This window comes from Podarcis raffonei, chromosome 9, assembly GCF_027172205.1.
Source record: "Podarcis raffonei isolate rPodRaf1 chromosome 9, rPodRaf1.pri, whole genome shotgun sequence".
In the NCBI taxonomy this organism is placed as follows: Eukaryota; Metazoa; Chordata; class Lepidosauria; order Squamata; family Lacertidae; genus Podarcis; species Podarcis raffonei.
In genome coordinates, this window is record NC_070610.1 from 43089774 (window position 1) to 43110710 (window position 20937).

At 39.2% G+C, this 20937-nt stretch overlaps 1 protein-coding gene across 4 annotated transcripts in view; it reads right to left on the reverse strand.

Moving 5' to 3' along the window:
• ARHGAP10 (Rho GTPase activating protein 10) overlaps positions 1-20937 on the reverse strand; it is a 102761-nt gene that overhangs the window by 31976 nt on the left and 49848 nt on the right. For all 4 annotated transcript variants that reach the window (XM_053403174.1, XM_053403173.1, XM_053403172.1 and 1 more), the window contains exons 14-18: positions 16490-16564; positions 12056-12143; positions 11437-11495; positions 9685-9790; positions 9013-9172 (exon numbers count right to left, since the gene is read on the reverse strand). In XM_053403174.1, the coding sequence (XP_053259149.1) occupies positions 9013-9172; positions 9685-9790; positions 11437-11495; positions 12056-12143; positions 16490-16564 (488 nt within the window). The remainder of the gene's footprint in view (positions 1-9012; positions 9173-9684; positions 9791-11436; positions 11496-12055; positions 12144-16489; positions 16565-20937) is intronic.

Genomic DNA, 20937 nt, shown 5'->3' on the forward strand with positions numbered 1-20937 from the left:
ACTTTTCTCTCTCTAAGAAGATTGCAAAAATAGAAACAGGACAGAGATCCTGCTCACTGGTGCACACCATTCAAGCTCTAATGCAGTTCTCCCCAGCTGTCAGAGAGATGTCTCACAGGAAAGTCAGGAGTTCAGAAAGTATGTATTACTCCCAGCAATTCTTCAAAATACTTCCCTAGCATTTTTTTCCTGTCTCCTACCCTTTGATTTTAACTCTTGCCAAAATCTACAGATTACAGAAGCTTTCCTCAATCTGGTCCATTCCAGATGCTTTAGGCTACAACTCCCAACAGCTTCTGTCAGCACTGGCTGTGGCTGATGAGAGTTGAAATCCAAAACATCTGGAGAGTAAGAGGTTCAGGAATGCTGTGCTAAGCATGTGTAGAATGACATGTAGGCAGAGTTCATCGTGTGCCATTACACTGTGTATGTTTGTGCAGAATGGGTTTAAGTACAGGAAAGCTACTATAACTTTACACTATAACTTTCCCCATTATCATTAGAAAAAGACATTAGAAGCAGGATGGTCAGTTATAAAACTGTATTTTAAAAAAACCAACACCAAGGTTAAAACATAATGTATGCTCTTTTATCATGCGTATTTTACACATCTGTTAACTCAGCCTTTTCTAAAAATAGCACTCTTAGCAAAAAGGCAGCGACTTCCTCTGTATCCTGATCATGTCCCACATTTAACAATTCATGACACGAACATTCCCGATAGTATGCGCTGGACTGCTGTCATTTGAAGAATAGGAGGCAGAGTTAAGCATGCTGGGATTGAAATGTAAACACCTGTCAATGACATGAGCAAATACAATGGAGTCATCCAGTATTCTCCACTGCTGCTAAATAGCAAGAATATTAAAAAGCGTGCCAGTTCTGTCAAGCCACAGACAGAACAGAACAAATCTGCTTTTCCTGGCAATTAATGAAGAAATGTACACAATCCTATTCTACAAACTTTCAGTGTTATATTAAGTCAGAGATGAGTAAACATATATTTTAGTAGTAGCTACATTCTTCCTCTACCTACAAAGACAGCAAAAGAAAAAATACTGCTTAACAAACCTTTAGCTGTGTACAGATAAACCTAAGAACAGCTAACACAGAGGTAAATGAGCTATTATTTTGCTTAACCCCCGTGTTTTATCTTTGTTACCTGGAAATGGGGAAAATACACTTTACCGAGATGCCCATATTTCATTTTGTAGAAAATCAAGCATGAGAATTGAAAACAAATTGTGTTCTCTTAGTTACTTAAAAGTAGTCAGTTGCAAGAGGGCTATTCAAGCTCATGCACTTAGTCTAATTCCCCCCCCCCCCCCGGTTACATCCATCCTAGTCATTGCATTATCTCCTTTATTATTTCCTTTATGCATCTAGTCAAGACTATAAACTTTAAAAAGGGCCATCATCATCATATTATTATGAACAAAGGGCACAATCCAGCCAAAGCTAAGCATTTTCACTGACCCCTGAATTTAAGGACAGATCTAAGCACATGGCTTGACCTAAATCTATGGAATATAAAAACTTTGGTTGAAACATTTAATAATGTAGCTCTCAACTGACAGCTTCTAACAACCACCATAGGAATGGGTCACATACCTGTTTTTGAATGAAAATGTGTGTAAACACACATATGTGTGTGCAGAGTGAAATTCTGGGGAGCCATCTAGAGCACATGGGGCTTTGCTGATGCGAAATGGCGCTTGGCTGCACTCGACAAAGGCAGGAACTGCATGACAGAGGTCCTACCTCCCAAAAGGTTGCTACCTGCCTTCAACTGGCAGGTGGAGACAACAACCCACCCCGCAGGCTGGGATACTGGGAAGAGGAAAACAGGGGTGTTTGCTGGAGCAACAGAAGCTAATAATTAATCTACCTTGGAGGTCTTCGTCAGAGGACTAAGATTGGGGTCCCCCCCCATGTGTTCAATTTTTTCTTTTGTTCATAGAAAAGCTACAAAACACAGAAGGTTCAGAAAAGGGGTTCTGAATAGCTGATTTTGCCCCATACCAAGAATTATGCAATAATTATGCAATAAGATTTCTCAAAAATACTGTTGCATTGTTTGCATCCCAATTCATACTTTTAAAAAGTATATAACAGAATTCTCCTCAGAGTCTTCATGTGCCATCTTTAAAGACTAAACATATGCAGAAAAAGAAAAAGAAAAAAGTACCATAGTGAGTCTTAGCAGCCATCACTAAAGGGAGTAGTAATAATCTGTATTCACTTTCTTATTCTTGCTTCCGTTTGTCTACTAAAAAGTCTATGACGTTCCCTGTTTTAAACAGCAGGAGAACAGCTGTCTATTCCATTTGGACATTTTATATTTGAATCCATAAGATGTATTCCAAAATGATCTATGGTATATGAAAATTGAGAAAGCATACTGTGTGTGGATGTTAGATTTTACAATTTGTATTGCAATGTTTTGGCAGCTTGTTTTAAATTGAAAGATTCTCTCAAACCATGTTGATTTACACCGTACATTTATTCTTGTTTCTCAAAAATGTACATCTGAGATCTACTCGGTATGATGTCAGAGGCAGATGCTCTCAAACACAAGGTAAGTGCACGACCATCTTAGAATTTATATGATACCACTCACTGGAAGAAGAAAGAAACAGAGCAAAATTCACCTTACTCACTGAGGATATGTGGAAAGGACAAATAGAAATGGTTCTTAAATTAAGAAAAAATTAAAATGTATTTGAAGAATCACCTTCTTTGTAGTTTTAAATAAGAAGACTGGCTAGAAATGTGCTGGGGTGCTATAGGACAGTCTTGCACAATATTTTCTCCCACACAGGGAATGTACCTAATTAAGGTAATGGTTTGGCCCAATGAGAATGAGTTGGTCAGTATACTGGCTATATAGCTAGTTGGTATATTAACATAGTTGGCCGAGTTCTTAGACGTGTACTACCCTCTAGTGGAAATCTACACTTTATTCCCAGATTCTGTTTTATTGCCAAGGATTTTTTTTGTCCCTTAATTTCAAATGGATGTAGCGTAAGGGAGTATATGGGGAGAAATGGCACTGGGGAGTAGCAGTGTATTGGAGTAAGTAGACTTAAGATATCTGTAACCTTTCTCTTGTTCCACCTCTGCACCTAGCTCTTTGTTTACAAAGCTTCCTGCTTATTTGTCTTCTGCTCGTTCGAAATGTCATGTCGGTTCAAAACAAACATCTATCATTCACAATACAGATCTGGAATAAAGCTGTCCCAGCATATAATATGGGGATCTGGCTGGGTGATAAAGACAGTGGCAGTCACTCCTTTAAAGCCTTCTTTGTATTCAATGGTGCTGATAACTTCTGGCTGATCACAAATCTCCCTTTTTGGAATGAGGTACTTGAGTGGTGGCTGATCAGTTTAGGTATTAGACACTTAGAAGAGACCCATTATCTTGATCCATTTCAGTCTGATTTTAGGTCCTAAAACGGTCTTAGTCACTCTGACAGATGATTTTCTCTATAGGATGAGTAAAACCCTTTTGATTCTACTAGATCTCTTGGGAGACACGATGTTGTAGCGGTTCCGCAGATATGCATTCTATCCCCAACATTTATATCAAGTTGCTGGATGAAGTCATCAGGAGACTTAGAGTTGGGAGCCATCAACACCTCTTTTCTTGAATTAGATAAGGCAATGCAGATTCTGGATTGGTGTCTGGCCACTGTATTGGCTGAATGAGGGCTAATAAATGGAAGTTAAATCCTGTTAAGAGACCAAGATACTACTGTTGTTGTTTAGTCGTTTAGTCATGTCCGACTCTTCGTGACCCCCTGGACCAGAGCACACCAGGCACTTCTGTCTTCCACTGCCTCCCGCAGTTTGGTCAGACTCATGTTTGTAGCTTCGAGAACACTGTCCAACCATCTCGTCCTCTGCCATCCCCTTCTTCTTGTGCCTTCAATCTTTCCCAACATCAGGGTCTTTTCCAGGGAGTCTTCTCTTCTCATGAGGTGGCCAAAGTATTGGAGTCTCAGCTTCAGGAGCTGTCCTTCCAGTGAGCACTCAGGGCTGATTTCCTTAAGAATGGAGAGGTTTGAACTTCTTGCAGTCCATGGGACTCTCAAGAGTCTCCTCCAGCACCATAATTCAAAAGCATCAATTCTTTGGCGATCAGCCTTATTTATGGTCCAGCTCTCACTTCCATACATCACTACTGGGAAAACCATGGCTTTAACTATATGGACCTTTGTTGGCAAGGTGATGTCTCTACTTTTTAAGAAGCTGTCTAGGTTTGCCATCGCCTTTCTCCCAAGGAGCAGGCGTCTTTTAATTTTGTGACTGCTGTCACCATCTGCAGTGATCATGGAGCCCAAGAAAGTAAAATCTCTCACTGCCTCCATTTCTTCCCCTTCTATTTGCCAGGAGGTGATGGGCCCAGTGGCCATGATCTTCATTTTTTTTTGATGTTGAGCTTTAGACCAAGATACTATAAACTGTTAAATTCCCCTTGAAATTACAGGTCTGTAAGTCTGATGATACTTGTGGACTCTATCTTGTCCTTGGATACCCAAGTGTCAGCAGTGGTATGGCGTGCATTTTCCCAGATACAGATGTTCCTGGAGAGGGATAGCCATAGCCAAAGTAATTCATGTTCTGGTTAGATTACTGTAATGCAGGCTATGCAGGATGCCCTTGAAGGTGACTCAAAAACTGCAGCAAAATGCAGCAGCGTGGCTTTTGAGTGGAGTCACAAGCCCAAACCATATTGTACTTGTCCTTAACAATTTACACAGGCTGTCAATGTGTTTTTGGTCTGAATTAAAGATGCTGCAGGTGACTTGCAAAGCTCTGAACACCTTGGGATGCAAGTACTTTAAGAAGTATCTCTCCCTGTGTAGTCCTGCCTGAGAGTTAAGATCAGCCAGGGGAACTCCTTTGCAACCCACCATTGGGAGCAGCACATCTGGTGGTGAGCAGGACTTCTCCATGGTGGCACCCTGAGCTTAAAACATGGCATAAGCATTCGGAAATGTGAACTGATGTCCACACTGACTTTGATATAATATTTGTGATTTTATTAATACTGACAGTCTTTTCAAGAGGAGAATGTAAATAATTTATTTATAAATGAATAAATTGCTGTTTTGTAAATGCTACTTAATGTTGCAACCTCCTTCCAGGGGCATTTTTGGTGGTAAAGTTATGTATACATTTTAATATAAATAAATAAATAGGAGCGTGTCTTCAGATCTATTGAGAGAGAGAGACTGTCTCTAATTTCCTTAAACATGGGGAAAGGGGGGGGGGGGTTATTCCTTCTTTCCTGCATAGTTATTTTGAGAATATGTCAGTATTCTTATAAAAGCAAATGGGTCTTTGTATTACAAAAAAAGGTTTAACAGATAAAGCGTTCTAAAACTACTTAACCACGCTTTTAAGCTTTCAGGTTCGACCCAGCATGTCTGCTGTAAAGTATTATACTGAAACCACATGAGGAAGATATAAGAATACTGATGTTTTATACTGTAAAGTCCTTTCCTTATGAAGGAACTATTATTGTAAAAATGTCTAACATGAAGAGGATGTGGAAAACCTGGTTAATGTGTTTTATGTGCATGATCATTTTGTAGATAATTACCACCACATACTGTAGCATGCATATATTTAAAGGAAGAGAGGCCACCTCTTTCTCCCTTTCCAATGGCCCCTCAGGTTTTCCAGACTCTGATGGCCTAATAAACTAAGCATGATTGAAAACCAAGACCACGTTTCCTTGATCTGATTTTAACGTTCAGTATTCAATATTCAAAAAGCAACTGAAAGTGTAGACAAGGTGTGTTGTTGTTTTTCTGCGGTCTCAGTTTTCATTTACTTCAGTGTTCAAAGTTATGTGGATAATCTATACAATCTGGAAATATCTGAAAAGACCTAAGATTAATTAAAAGGCTATCGTATTTCAAAAAAAATTAGGATAGTGTCAGAAGTTGCTGGATTGGCAGATGCCCCATGTGGTGAGTTACTGAATTGCAGGTGGCAGCTTCTCTGTGAAGTACCTTCAGGGCCTGGGCTGACTCTACCCACCTAAGCGATCCACCTGGGAAGTATAAAAGGCTTCAGATGAGCACTACATGAGCACTGGTGTGAACACAAAGTATTCTTAAAACATATACTTCACTCAATTCTAATGAGCTTTGGTGATCCTTCTTTAGTGCTGACAACTGATTTGCCTGAAGGCTTCTTGCTTGCCTCAGATTTGCTGCCCATAGCCCAGTCCTGACACATAAATGCATACACCCCCCCCCCTTATTTTTTCCTATCTAACACAAGAGGTATGGAATTTGTGGATTTAACAAATCATCTTAAGGTGAAAACTTCAGAATAAACTATTATGATCTCCGTTTCAACCAATCCGTACTCAGTCAGGCATAAATACTTTTTGCCACTCTTTAGTACTGGTGTAGCCCTGTGGTTAACAACATGTCTGATAAGTTAAATATCTTTGGTTAAAATTTTAACTGGGCCGTTAACCCACTCCATAACTTCTTAAACCCTTCACCAACAGTTCCTATCTGTAATATGAAGATAATATTGTTGAGCTCATGTAGATGTCATGAGTATTAGTGACACGGTGCATGTGAAGGTTGATTAATAATAAACTAGATTTCTTTCCTACCATGAATTTATTAGCTAGTCTCTTGCATCTTTCCCAATAATAAAAGAGACTTGTCTTAGAATGTCAAGAGTAAGTAGAGTTCCTTTTGCATAGGAGCTAAAGTGCAGCCTCTGAAAAATCCATTTGCCTCTACTGCCACCTCTCTGATTTTACTGTCTGGGAAAATAAAATTAATTTTTAAAAAGAAAACATTTCTAGACTGCATTGATGTGGTGCTTCTATAGACATCTGTCTGCCAGTTTGCCTATAATGAATCTAGCTGAGTCTCCACCATACCAAAAGCAAGCTTTTTGCCAGTCTGGAAAGCAGCAGGAGCATGTATGTGGGAGAGAAGAGTCAGACGAATAATCAGACACTTTCTGGCAAGTGCAGAAGTGGTGGTAGAAATATAAAAGCAATTAAAAATATTAAAGTAAAATATAACTTATATTTCTCAGAACCCTGAGGAAAGTATGAAGACTGAGCAATAGAAGTCAATACTTTTCATTCTCATTTCCCTGGATTTTTATTTTTTGGAATGAAGATAAATATACTAAGACTACAGCCTTAAGCATAAAGTCAACATTAATTTCCTAAAGCAAAAGCAAGAAGTCGGGGCGGGGGGGAACCCTCTCTAGTCTGGTGCCATTTACATAAATGGTGAGGTAGGACAGCAATATGGATACGAAGGGACCAATGGCGATGGCTTATGAGCCCTTTCTTTGCTATAGCTGCCACTCAAAAGTTTTCAAGCAATGCTTACAAATGTTTAATGGACTAAGTAATGGTGTAAAACTTGCTGTTGCACAATTCATTATTCTATTGTGCATTGATTAGAATAGATTGGTATGTGTTTTGAATAAACACACCTCCAATTCAAGCACGTAAACATGCATCAACATGCCTCAGTCAACTATTTTATTTAGTTCTGTTTCATTTATATGCTGCTTTTTTTGTCCATGGAATTCAAAGCAGTGCACAGGATTCTCTGGGGTTCTCCTACCCAGGCATTGATCAGAACCAGACTTAGCTTCAACGAGGTTATTGCATCAAGGGCTTCCAGAACATACCCTGGCATCTTTCTATATGGGCAACAAGTTTCCTTGCCTTTAACATGAGGGAAAGGTTTCTCGTCAATTTGACAATAGAGAATATTTCTGAAATTCAGTGCTTGCCCTCAAAGTTTCTGACATATGAAATATTGATAAGGCATCAAGAATTTTATTGCAATGGCACACAATGTACTCCAAAGCCCATACTGGGGAAAGGGGCAGTTTAAAAGTTCCTAAGAGGCAAGCATGTTCCTGCCTTGAGCACTAAAGGTACAGGTAAAGGTACCTCTGACTGTTAGGTCCAGTCGCGGACAACTCTGGGGTTGCACGCTCATCTCGCTCTATAGGCCGAGGGAGCCGGCATTTGTCCGCAGACAGCTTCCGGGTCATGTGGCCAGCATGACTAAGCCGCTTCTGGTGAACCAGAGCAGCACACGGAAACGCCATTTACCTTCCCACCGGAGCGGTACCTATTTATCTACTTGCACTTGACATGCTTTTGAACTGCTAGGTGGGCAGGAGCTGGGACCGATCAACGGGAACTCACCCCATTGTGGGGATTCGAACAGCTGACCTTTCGATCAGCAAGCCCTAGGCTCTGTGGTTTAGACCACAGCGCCACCCGCGCTTGAGAACCTGGAGGCACTAAATTCACTTGGGTCCAATTGGGCAGCATGGGAGAAAAGCTGAAGCAGTGGATACTGAGAACCAATGAGCCGGAAATGAATAAGATTCTATAAAGTCACATGTGAGTTAAATGGGAGATTGTAGTAGGGAGAAAATGAAAGTGAACAGTTTAGCGAAAAGGATAGGTTGCAACTGAAGTGCTTTACGCATAAACAGACCCTATTGAAAAGGGGGGTGGCATTTAATGTGTTCGGACTTCTTTCAAATTTTCATATTATTTGAAGAGCTAGTATTACTGTATTACACAAGTAACACAATAAATAAGACAATATCATGAACATGGAATAAAATCAGTGTGAGTCACCTGTCCAAGAAGCCCATTACACCCTTTTGCAAGACATTCCATTCACCCTTCCACCAGTTTCCTGGGTTTTCTCTCCAACAGTCTGTAAACAATTTGCCCACTAATCATTTGTAATGCTCACTGAACAATTCCCCCCTAAAGTTTTTTTGGGGGACTTCTGTAAACCTTTTCCCCAAGCTAGCAGATACCTTTTATGTGGATGATATTATTTTGACAAGAAAAAACAGCAATCATTCTGAACATAGGAACACGTTATACCTCATGTTGCTAAATAAATATTAAAGAAGACTGTACATTACATATTGTGGAATAAAAGCAAAATCCTCCCTGCTTCTCCCCATTTACCTTATCATGGTTTTCAATTAGGATCTCCACTACAATATTCTGAAATTTCAGGTCCATGAGGGCAGCCACAGTTTCTTCCTGTGGTCGCATTAATGTTGGTCCAAACACTACTCCTAAATTTGCTACAGTCATGAGATTCTTCTTGGCGTGCTTTGAAACGCTTTTGAAGAACAAAAAGAAAAAGAGAACATTCAAAATTATGAAGTTATAAAGCAGAACTTTCAAGGTGGGCGGGAGGAGATTTCCCTAGCTGAACTTGTATAATGGTTTCCCCACTTTTTCTTTCCAAGTTTTTAAATAGAAGAAAACCTGATTGTTACACACTAAAACCAAATGAATCTGAAGATACACTAACACATTAGACTATCACAAGGAAGCAGTGTGAAGCCAATTTAAATTTACCAATGAATCTCCAAAGATCTACAAAAAAACCCCTCTCTTTACCTTTGATCAAACCCACAATAAACATCTAACACTGTTAAGCAAACACTTGGATGACTTCATCAATGGATTGCATTTCAGCTTATTTCTTCTAAGAAACATATAGAACAAGACAAGCTTCACATCTGTGTTGTAAATTATGTTCCTGTATAGAACAGAATCCAACTCTGAACATAATTAAGCCTACTTTTTTAAACATCTGAGAACTAAATTAGAAGACAAGATGCTTACTTTGCTAAGTGTTTCACCAAAATATCGAGCATTTCTTTGTTCTTGTCTGGAAGTTTATGAACCAAGAAATGGATAGCGTTAACACGGGACTCGGGGGTGCCACTTTCTACATAAAAGAATGAAGGAGTAATTATTAGTCATACATTTGATAAAAAAAGAAAACTAGGCATTTCCCCATTTCTCCTTATTCCTGGCTTTCTCTCTTTTTTTTGGGGGGGGGAGTATGGTATTTTAGTTATCGTTTCTTTTCTGCTCTCAATATTTTTTTTAGATCAATGCTATTATTTTGGTTAGCCACTTCCATTTCTCTAGAAAGAAACTGCAGAGTAAGAAATTATATTACTGTAGCAGAATGACCTTTTTATTCTCTTGACATAGTGAAATCAAATCAAGCAGAGGCATCTGCTAACGTAAGAGAAGGCGAGGCAATTTTCTTCAATTCCCTCTTCCTGCTGCTGTGTCTTCCTGAATATCTGTTCCAGAGGGTTGAAGGACCCACAGGAACAGTGTGGAAGATGAGGCAGGGGGGTGCAGGGGAAGGGAGTAGGAAATCAGGGAAAAAACACTTAGGGGTAAGAGAAATGGGGTAAGGAAACAGGTAACAAAGGAAAGAAGGTGCTAATGGAATAGCAAGGGGAGACATGGGCCAGCAAGGCTCAGGCTCAGTAGCTACAGTCTAGTTGCTATAATCTTCATATTGGAAAAGAAAAGAAATGATGCCAGTTGTGGAATCTAATGTCACTGCATCATAACCACAGGTGGTAATGAGAATGAAGAGGCAGCACAGGTGGGTTGAGGCAGAACGTCTCTCTCATGTACACAGATTTGAACTAGGTAGTCAATCTTTTGCAGCTGTTCTGCATTGTGCCTTGTGTGTTCAGCCTACTTAATATAACAATGAATAAACGAGGCTAACCAATGAAAGGGTAAACTGTCTGTTGCACACCTTTTAAAAAATAATAGCGACTTCATTGCTTTACGGAATATTTTAATTTCACTTGCCTAGGTATCTCATTGATATTTTGCCAAAATCTGCTGCCCATAATGTCTTTTTCACCTTAAAATGAATTATATTTCTGCAGCTGATGTGCTGCCTTCTCCAAGTCTTCCTTTTAGTTGATAAAAGTTTAACACCACCTGTACATTCATGACTTCTAGGAACACATAAGAATCACAGAATTGCAGAGTTGGAAGGGAGTCATTTAGTCCAACACCTTGCAATGGAAGAATATGCAAGCGGTCCATACAGGGTTCGAACCTATGACCTTCATGCTATCAGCACCACACTCTAACCAACTGAGCTTGGGATATGGACCTCAGAAGGATCTCAGTGCAAAGAAATATCAGGCAATAGGAGATTTTGAGATGTAAAGGTTTATGTGACACTACCATTTCTGGGGTATATTATTTTGCAGGGGGAGGAGGAATTAAAAGAGACATGAAAAGGTACTTCCACAGTAAGGCTAGCACTAGTTTTAAAGTAAGCTAAACAATGTCGTAGGTAATATTAAAACTTTAAGTATATCCAAGACTGTCAGTGTTTTACTGCATGAGGCTATTAATATGCAGACCATTTTTATGTATATAATATATTGAGGGCAGGGAAGAAAAAACAGTTTTCAAATGATTTCCATGTAAAAAAATGTTTGAGTTAATTTACTCAAAGCAGAAATTTAATTGAAGCTCTATTCTCTGATCTCCATCGTTACTGTTTTAAAAGAAGTAAGATGTTTTTGTAAGTCAAATATTTACTGGCAGGAACGATGAACTCTCCGTGTAAATCATACGTCATCAGGGGCTCTGGAAGGCTTCTGTTAAGACAAACGGTGTGGAATTACTAAGAATGCCTATTAATATGTATTACTATTCCAAGTACAAACACGTCCAAATAATAAAATCCATATACTTTCTCCCACCACATTTGGTGCACTTTTTATAACAGTGGGAGGAATCCCCATCTCACCAGATATCCCCTTGGGTATCATTCCCCTGGTATACAAAAGTGGGGGGAAGCGTTGGGTATTCTTACCAGGGTAAAGAAATCAGGATCCTTACCCCACAGCCCATGTGTTCTGCAGGACAGTCCATAGGTGCAGACTATGAGAGTTTTATTTTTAATATTTCCACAAACTGCAGTGTCATAACCTTCTATAATAAATTTGCACTTTTCAGTGGAACAGTACAATATTTAAATCAGGCATAGGCAAACTCGGCCCTCCAGATGTTTTGGGGCTACAACTCCCATCATCCCTTGTGGTCAGGGAATTGTAGTCTCAAAACATCTGGAGGGCCGAGTTTGCTTATGCCCGATTTAGATCTTCAGTATGTCATAACTAAGTTAGATTACAGTAACTTTAAAGCTTAATGTTACCTTAAGTATAGTTTCATTGCACTTGTTATTGTCTTCACTTCCCATTCCATGGAATTTTCCAAGTCAACTTCATTACTTGTTTTTGCATCTAGAAAATAACCCACAAAAAGTGTGTGTGGGGGGGAGAGAGATTAGATTTGTACATGGGTTGAAACATTCATTGATCCCATTGGAAGCAAGCGGGCACTAATCTAATATTACTCTTTCAATCATGGCATCTCTTCCAATGCAAACAGCCAACCTCCTCTCCCAACTTAATGCATATCTTGTTGATAGGCTGTGCACCACAAAAAACCACCACAATAAACTAGACCAAATTATGTTATTCCATGTTGCTCCCATGAAGTGTAATTGTTTGTTGTTAAAGGAAATGGAGTGGGGAGGGACATCTAGGCAAGCAGTGGGAAGCTAAGCTTTCTTGCAAGTGTTCAACAAGAGAAAATGTGCAATGTGCTATCAAAAAGGAAAGCAAAAGGTCAACATCATTGTCCAGTGATCAAATAAAAATAGCTTTTGTTTGAAAGTGCTGTTTCAGATGTTGCTACTTCCAATCAACACCCAAATGTTTGAATAAAGAAGTGCCCATCCCAGCATACAGATCACATATTCAACTAATGGAAAACAGACTTTTACGCAATAAGAAATTTAAGCTAATTTTATTTCATTACCTCATTAAAAAGAAACTTAAGAAATTGTTTGTGCAGTGACACTTTGAATACTCGCCCCCCCCCCAGCCTTCCCAAAGTGTCACTGCACAAACAATTTCTTAAGGCTGCAGGGGGCAAGTATTTTCTTTTATAGTAATAATAAACCTTGCTGCTCAAGAGCAATATAGTAAAAACATATTCACATGCAATGCCTGTTTCTGTGCAAGAAATTGCTAGAAAATATTCACTAAAGCTATGGCATCTAACCAGAACACGGGGGAGTATGCTGCAGAATGAATCTATAATTAAAGGGAGTGAAGTAATGAGTGAGTTATACTTCCACATTTCTTCTTTTACCATCAAACAACTCAGTCAATGTTACACAATACATTGGCCACCATATCAATTTCATTTCCTGTAAGTAGGAAGTGGCTCAGTAAAACTGAGCTCTAAAATGCCTGACTGATCAAACACCACAGATTCTTCTTGACAAAGAAATGAAACCGCATTGATGATTTCTTTAAAATATAGTCCTGTTTTATCTTGAAGATAGCATGTCACAGTCCAATACATCACAAATTGACTGAGGAATTTTGTGATTTAAAAAATATATACATGTCAATTTGTTTTTTTCTTATGGTGAGTGATAGAAAATTTAACAAAAACAAAAGCAGTAGTAAGGGTGGTGCTGTGGGTAAAACCTCAGCGCCTAGGACTTGCCGATCGCATGGTCGGCGGTTCAAATCCCCGCGACGGGGTGAGCTCCCGTTGTTCGGTCCCAGCTCCTGCCCACCTAGCAGTTCGAAAGCACCCTTAAGTGCAAGTAGATAAACAGGTACTGCCTTATAGCGGGAAGGTAAACGGTGTTTCCGTGTGCTGCTCTGGTGCCGGTTCGCCGGAGCAGCTTCGTCACGCTGGCCACGTGACCCGGAAGTGTCTGCAGACAGCACTGGCTCCCGGCCTCTAGAGTGAGATGAGCGCACAACCCTAGAGTCTGTCAAGACTGGCCCGTACGGGCAGGGGTAACCTTACCCTTACCTTAAAGCAGTAGTAACTGACACTAATACATTTTAGATTTCACATATAACTGGGCTTGCCAGAGCAACAACAAATCAAATTAGGTCTCCTTATTAAAGGTGTAGTCCTTTCTAACAGAAACCAAGTAATTCTCTTCTAAATGCTATGCCAACCAATTAATTCTTATAACTGAATATTCTGTCTAATTATGTCAATTATTTAAACTTAATTTAAATAATACAAATCAAGTAACATTTTCGACCAACTTGCAAGCATTAACTACTATCCAAAAGGCATGCCTAATTTTGTTCTTGTCTTTCAGCATGCTATCCTCTTCCAAATCTTGAAATGTCTGAGCAGAGCAGAGCAGAGCCTGAGGAAAGGGAGGGGGTGAAGGCTGTGAAAGGAAGAGAACTCCCTCTTCTGTAGCTATCTGGATAAGCTCTCTCAAGACAGAAAGCTGATGGGGCTTTGTATCCAACCCTTCTCACCAAGAACAGCCAAAACTGGTGCTCTGAACCAAAATGATCCAGAACTTGAACCCAGGAAGTGAGCTGAAAGGGGGGACATATGGGGAAAGTGTCAGGTGTTAGTTAGAGCCCTCCATTTCCCTATACACATACCCAACAAATTTGGTGGGCATTTTGCTAGTTGATATATAGTTACATATGAAGATGATGTGTTGATTGTTATTTAGGGATTAGTACAGAGGTCTTTACCCAATGCCCAGTAATGTTCTGCAGATAAGAGAAAAATATATTTGAACAAAACAAAGTGGATCAGATTTTTGTTTGTTCTGTTACCATACCATGGGTTGGGTCCAGACTTCCAACTGTTGACAATGAATTCCTCCATTAAAAGATCTATAAGCTCAGGATATGATCTGAAGGAACATGAAGCCACTACTTTGCTGAAGCTAACCTGGCCGTGCTTGAATGTATGACCAGCTTGGAACTACATGTAAACTACCTTGGGTTAATGATAAAAGACAGGTGGGATATAAATAGACAGCAACAGCACCATAGTGCGTTTGTTGGGGTGGTGATTCTATTTTGTGTGATATCCACAGTCAAGACCAGTTTTGTGACTGGTGCGTACAGCACTCTTTCAAAACTCAAAATGTGGCAGCTGGTTCAAAGAGATTGGCAGCCCCTGGCCTACTCATAAAACAGAATGTGATACTTGAGTGAATTAACTGTATCACTTTAGACCACAGGTGAGGGATTATATGTCTGAAGATTCCCCAAAGTTGAAAGCTCCATTCTAATTGCATTATATTAAGTGGAACTATATGACAGTACACGCTTGGCTGAAAAACACCTTTGCCTCCCAACAACTTATGCAGCAGTGCAGAGCTAAAGAAAGAAAGCACAACTGCATAAGAATATGTGACTATCTAAACTATCAAAGTATTTATTTAGCTAAAAAAAATTTCATAATATCGCAGACCTAGATCAGCAAACCTCCCTTTAAGGTAGTTACCATTTCATTTGAATGCGATAATTCACTTTATTTTATTCATTCTAAATGAACATGGAACTGCCTTCAGTTGTTTCTTTGCTATTTTAAATATCCCAAGTGTATTCTTAATAGCTAAACAACTTCCTTATGAAAACTCTGAATTCCAGAGCAACCACCCACATATATTTTGTTTCAGTGGCTTTTGATAATCTTCTTTTTCAGTTCCCAATACTTCCCGATGCTTCAAGATTCAGGGAGGTTTATATGCCGTCTTTGAACACCACAAAATTGCTAACAGTGATTAAAGATATCAAGTAAATTAATATTTAGCAACATCATTATGACAAACTGACATGACATGGGATACAAGATCTCAAGCCTGACATGCTATCGTAACTCCTAATAGACAGCCTGTTAAAACAGAGCCATACAGGTGGCAAGGATTTGACAGCAGCATATAATATAAAAGTGCTTTGCCATTCACATAATGTCTGGGGTAATGAAATGAATTCACTTGCTGGCTTCCTCTAGTTTTCTCTGCCAAAGAACACTGTGTTATCAGCACAGATGGAGCATGCATGGTTCTGGAGAGGAGCCTGTTGCAAACTAGCTTCTCTGAATATCAATGAATCCTTGAGAATCAGACCCATGCTGCTGTGAGGTGACAGGTCTGGGAGACTCAGAAAACTGAAATAATCCCAGTGGTCTCATCTGACTGCATGTATTGTCAAGCGCTCTGGACAAGAAGTCTGGAAATAATGCAGTTTTGACTGCTGTGGCGGGGTTAGATGATAGGCAGGTGAAGAATTTCATCTAAGTACCCATACCTTGGGAAAGGTGGTGAGGTGCAGCCAGAATTGTGGGTTGGGATAAAGAGAAAGTTAAAACTTCACAAAAAAATGGTACTAGGAGAAAACTTCTTACAGGACCACTACCAATCAAAATAAGAAAGGATATTAACATATAAGGTGTGCACTTAATAGATGTGCAACAATATTCAGCTAGGAAATTTAATCTGAAATAATTCATTCATTTATTATCAACTACAGTCAGTCTTCTGTATCACTCCTTATATCACCTTTCCTCTGGATATGAAGCTACAAGCTCCTTTGATCTACTTTAAGAATTAGTTTATGTGCCATCTATGATTTCTCCAAAAGAGAATCCTGAACATGTTAGGGACCGAGATTCTAGAAACCGAAATGCTATTCACTTTAATCCTTCCGTAAGTTTTTATCCAGTACAAATGGGCTAAGTATGGCATGGTAGAAGAGGATAGAAAAAGTGGATATAAAAATAAGAGGCATACCCATCAACAAATTCAGAAGTCTCTGGACCCTTGAACTCACCCCCACAACTCTGTACAGTCCTTGGTCATTTATACCTGGTGGGGATACAAAAGCATAACCCAAAGGCATTAGAAAGGTAAGCTTTGAAATGTCTCCTGAACAATCAATCTCAAAACTGCATTCATTATCATAACGTCTATAAAAAGGATGCAAGACACCCAGGAAAGAGAAGGTAAGTGGCAAACATGATTTAGACTTATTATATTTATTTACACAACTATTGAGAATTAATTTTTTCATCTGGAGTAAGAGGAATGCACACCTTAATTTAAAAGTCCTGAAAAGGCACTGAGATTTCATTTCATGGATATGGTAAGTTGAGGGACTACGGCAGCTTTGGAGTCTCTAAACAGGAACATCACTCATAAACATGCATCACTGAAAACATTTTCATATGTTCAACGCCTTTCTCTCTGGATGGTCTAGGCTGTAATGTACAGGGAATTTGTCCTCAGTTACAGCACCCAGCAAAATAACCAATTCAGAGAAAGCTCCTAAGAACAAGGCAGTGGTCAACAACTGGCAGGCTTTGGGTCAGATTTGGCTCACTGTTCACCAACTGCTAACACCACATTGTTTCCTATAACATACCAGCTCTCTCTCAACACCCATTCCAAATCTGCCACCAACTGAGTTGGAATTCTCACCCACAAACCAGGTGACAAAAGGAAAATGGGGGAAGATTCGAGAAGGAAAGAGAAGGATACCAGTAGCAAGGAAACAGGCATCTCTTAACTATAAAGTGCCTACTTTAACAGAAAATAGTAATTTCTGTGGGATTTGTCTTCCTGTCACTTCAGTACTAACAAAACTAGTGGCAAACCGACCACCCATATATGAATAAAAAGCCTGAGGCATGTGTAAATATTCATCTACAAGTACGTCGTGAAAATTATTATGCAACACAAAGCCCAGAAGGATCTGACTGGAAGTACTTTTAACTATGTGGATACATTCTGAAGACAAGAGTAGGATCAAACTACATTTCCCCCCATTAAACACTGTTTTATCACTGATATGATTGGGTGTACCAAAACCACAATAATCACTTTTCAATCAGTAGAAAATCAATCAATCAGTCTCTCTCTCTCTCTCTCTCTCTCTCTCTCTCTTACACACACACACACACACAATAGTTTGTACAAGTACTTGTATAATTTACATCATCACATTCCTCTTTCTAGTATATCCAGCATGAAGTGCCCAAAGAACCAAGCAATGGAACAATTGCAATTTCTATGCAGCAGTTGTGAATAGCCTTCTCTGAAGTCCAGAGACCAAAACTGGAAATCTAGGCTATTTGTACTTTCAAGATGTTTTTGTACATATTCTTGATCACCGTCAGACTCTGATTTTGTTAATCAATGTTACTTATGCAAAGATCTGAGCATCCCCATCTAGGGGAATGGAGTTATCACAGTGCAGGGCAGTATCATACAAGCCCTACCATCTCCATTCCTAAGGCTGCATTTTATAGATGAACTCTTGAAACTGTCACTTGCTACGCATATGCTCATCAACATACCTTTGTCAAATGCACCAAATCCACATAGCTATGATTTCCAAAGTAAACTCTACAAGATGTCATACCCCAGAAACCTGGACAGAATTTTGGTTACATTGCAGAATGCTCGCACTCATTCCTTTTAGTGCTATTAGTTTAATAAAACAGGCTGGCTTTTATAGGATTCCCAAGCTCATGACTGGCTCATGAGCCCTCAGTAGTGTGTATACAGCTCCTGTCATAAATCCAAGTGATAATGAAACCACAAAGCAGAACTTGAGATTTAATCACAATTTTGATGGCATTACGTAGTGTAAATCAGGGGTGAGGGATCTTTGATTGTCTAGATGTTGCTGAACTACAACTCCCACCAGCCCAGCAAGCATGACCAATGGCCAGGAATGATGGGAGTTGTAGTTCAGCAATATCATGTTGCCCATAGGTTCTGCATGCCTCGTGTAAACATTTAGGAAAGTGTAATTCTTCAACTAAGATCTCAAGGGCAGTTTAAAATTTAATAAAATAAAGGAGGGAAACCATAAGATAAAGGAAGATATTTCACTTTTTCATGTCATTTGCAACCCAAAACTTTTTTCAATGCATAAGGGAAAGTTAGATGCTGATACAGAGCTTGCTACATCACTAGGTTTAATGCTACAAAACTGCACAGTAAGAATCTCAAAGAGCTGAAAACATTCTTGACAACCAATTCAGCTTATTGTTTGTGTACGTCTCAAAAGTTGCAGCTCTGATTGTGTATTGATTTTCTGAGTTGCTAACATTACAGACATTAAGAACAAAGTATGCTGACTCAAGAAACTGGTGACTTCAGTGGATACCACAGTAAGGATCCAGGCCAAGCCTCAAGAACCATATGAACATGCACTACTACAGAACCATATCACAACAGTTATACTGAAAACTATAAATAGGTAACTATATAATTGGTTAGATGGCTGCCCCTCAACCATTAATTACAATAGGTAAGGCATAATAACGAATGATAATTTTTTTTTGAAAAAATATACATGATTTTGTTGTTGTTGTTTAGTTGTTTAGTCATGTCCGACTCTTCGTGACCCCATGGACCAGAGCATGCCAGGCACTTCTGTCCTCCACTGCCTCCCGCAGTTTGGTCAAACTCATGCTGGCAGCTTCAAGAACACTGTCCAACCGTCTCGTCCTCTGTCATCCCCTTCTCCTTGATTACCTGGCACAATAATTTGGTACTGTCTAAAAACCCAATAGATTCTCTAACAGTATCTGACGGCAGCTATTAAATATCTTCCCTAATATGCTGAATATTAAAGCCAACATAGGAACAGATGAAGGACTTTCCCAACATATTTTTCTTTGACTATAGCAGCTGAAAAATCTACCAAAATTGCATGAAGGGCCATGTTAATTGGTGGGGTGGGGGGATTTTTAACCCTTTCTTACCATACTATAGCCCAATAGAAATGGTCCCTTAAGATCGTTGGCTGGTGGTATAGAAGGCAGGTACACTATGTGTACATATCTTGTAGCAGCTGGGAGAGTGGTTTCTATTGAGAAACAGCATGCGGGATTAATCCCCACAAGCACCACACCCCCAATCAAATTCTGTCCCTTGCCACCTCCCCCCCTTACCTAAAGGAAAAGGCATTGGGAGAATCTATCATATCTATTCCAGCAATAAAAGAACCTTAATCACAAGGTAAGTTACTTTCAAAAAATTGGGGATGCTGTAAGAACCAGTTGCTGACTTTATCTCAGCCAGAAATATTAGTAGGAAACTTAGTATAAAAGACAGCACATTTTTTGTTCAGCTACTAGTAGCATTCTTTGGAAACAGGGTATTTCTAACATTGAGAAAACAAATCCATGGCCATTGATGCAACTCTGTACAAGTCTCCTTGAGGGTTGTATAATACAGAGTAGGGTCAGTAGCACCCTTCTTTCCCGCTTCAATACCACACTTACAACGTGTAGGAGTTATCACTTTCTTCTTTTTAAAACCAGTCTTTATGTATGATGAAAACCTCCACCTAGTAAATTTCTCTGTTTCAGACTGCTGTAAAAGCAAAGGTGCAGGGTTGGTGAAAATGTGACAATCCTTAGCATTTATTTGGTGGACTCCGCTGTAAATTCTCCTCCCTAACAGATATGCTTGAAGTCTTTTATTATCTTGTATCTCCCAAGCACCACTGGTAACTTTGAGGCAAAAGGCTTACATATGAATATTCTAATATTTATTTAGAGGATCAAAAACAACATTTCACTGATACCACAGCAAACCTGTAGTATATTTATTTTTTTTAAAAGAGCATTAGTTTGTGACAGTAAAGTTAAATATACTACAAGCACATTTTGAAGATCAAAATGTTTATGTGACTGGCATCCACAGTACTGCTGCAAAACTATTCTTTAAGGTTTTTATGATTCATTGCATAAAAGATCACCTATCTGCTGGATAAATCGCGTTTTTTCTCCATCGGGAACTTTCCCCCCCAGTTTCTCACAAATGAAGCAGATATACATTTGCTACAGAAATACAAAGAATGACAGCTTACTGCTGCCCTCTATCTTCACAAAATGCATACTAGATATTTGTCAGAGAAACTTAATGAATTCTAAAAAGGAGGAAAGAAAAATGTACACCAAACATATAAGATATACAATGAATGTGGATACAGGTAAGTCTGAGCTGCATAAACAATGTCTTTTACCACTGCTACTATTCACTACGTTAAAACATAACATAAATCAGTATGGAATTCTTACGAAGCTGTTCTGTGTTGGATACTTAAGAGTAAGTGATAGTTGTGTCCTACAGATGTTAAGCCACATCATACTATATACTAGATCAATGGTTACTGATGCTCCCCACCCCCTTGAAAACTGATCTGGATAAGTTATTGGAAA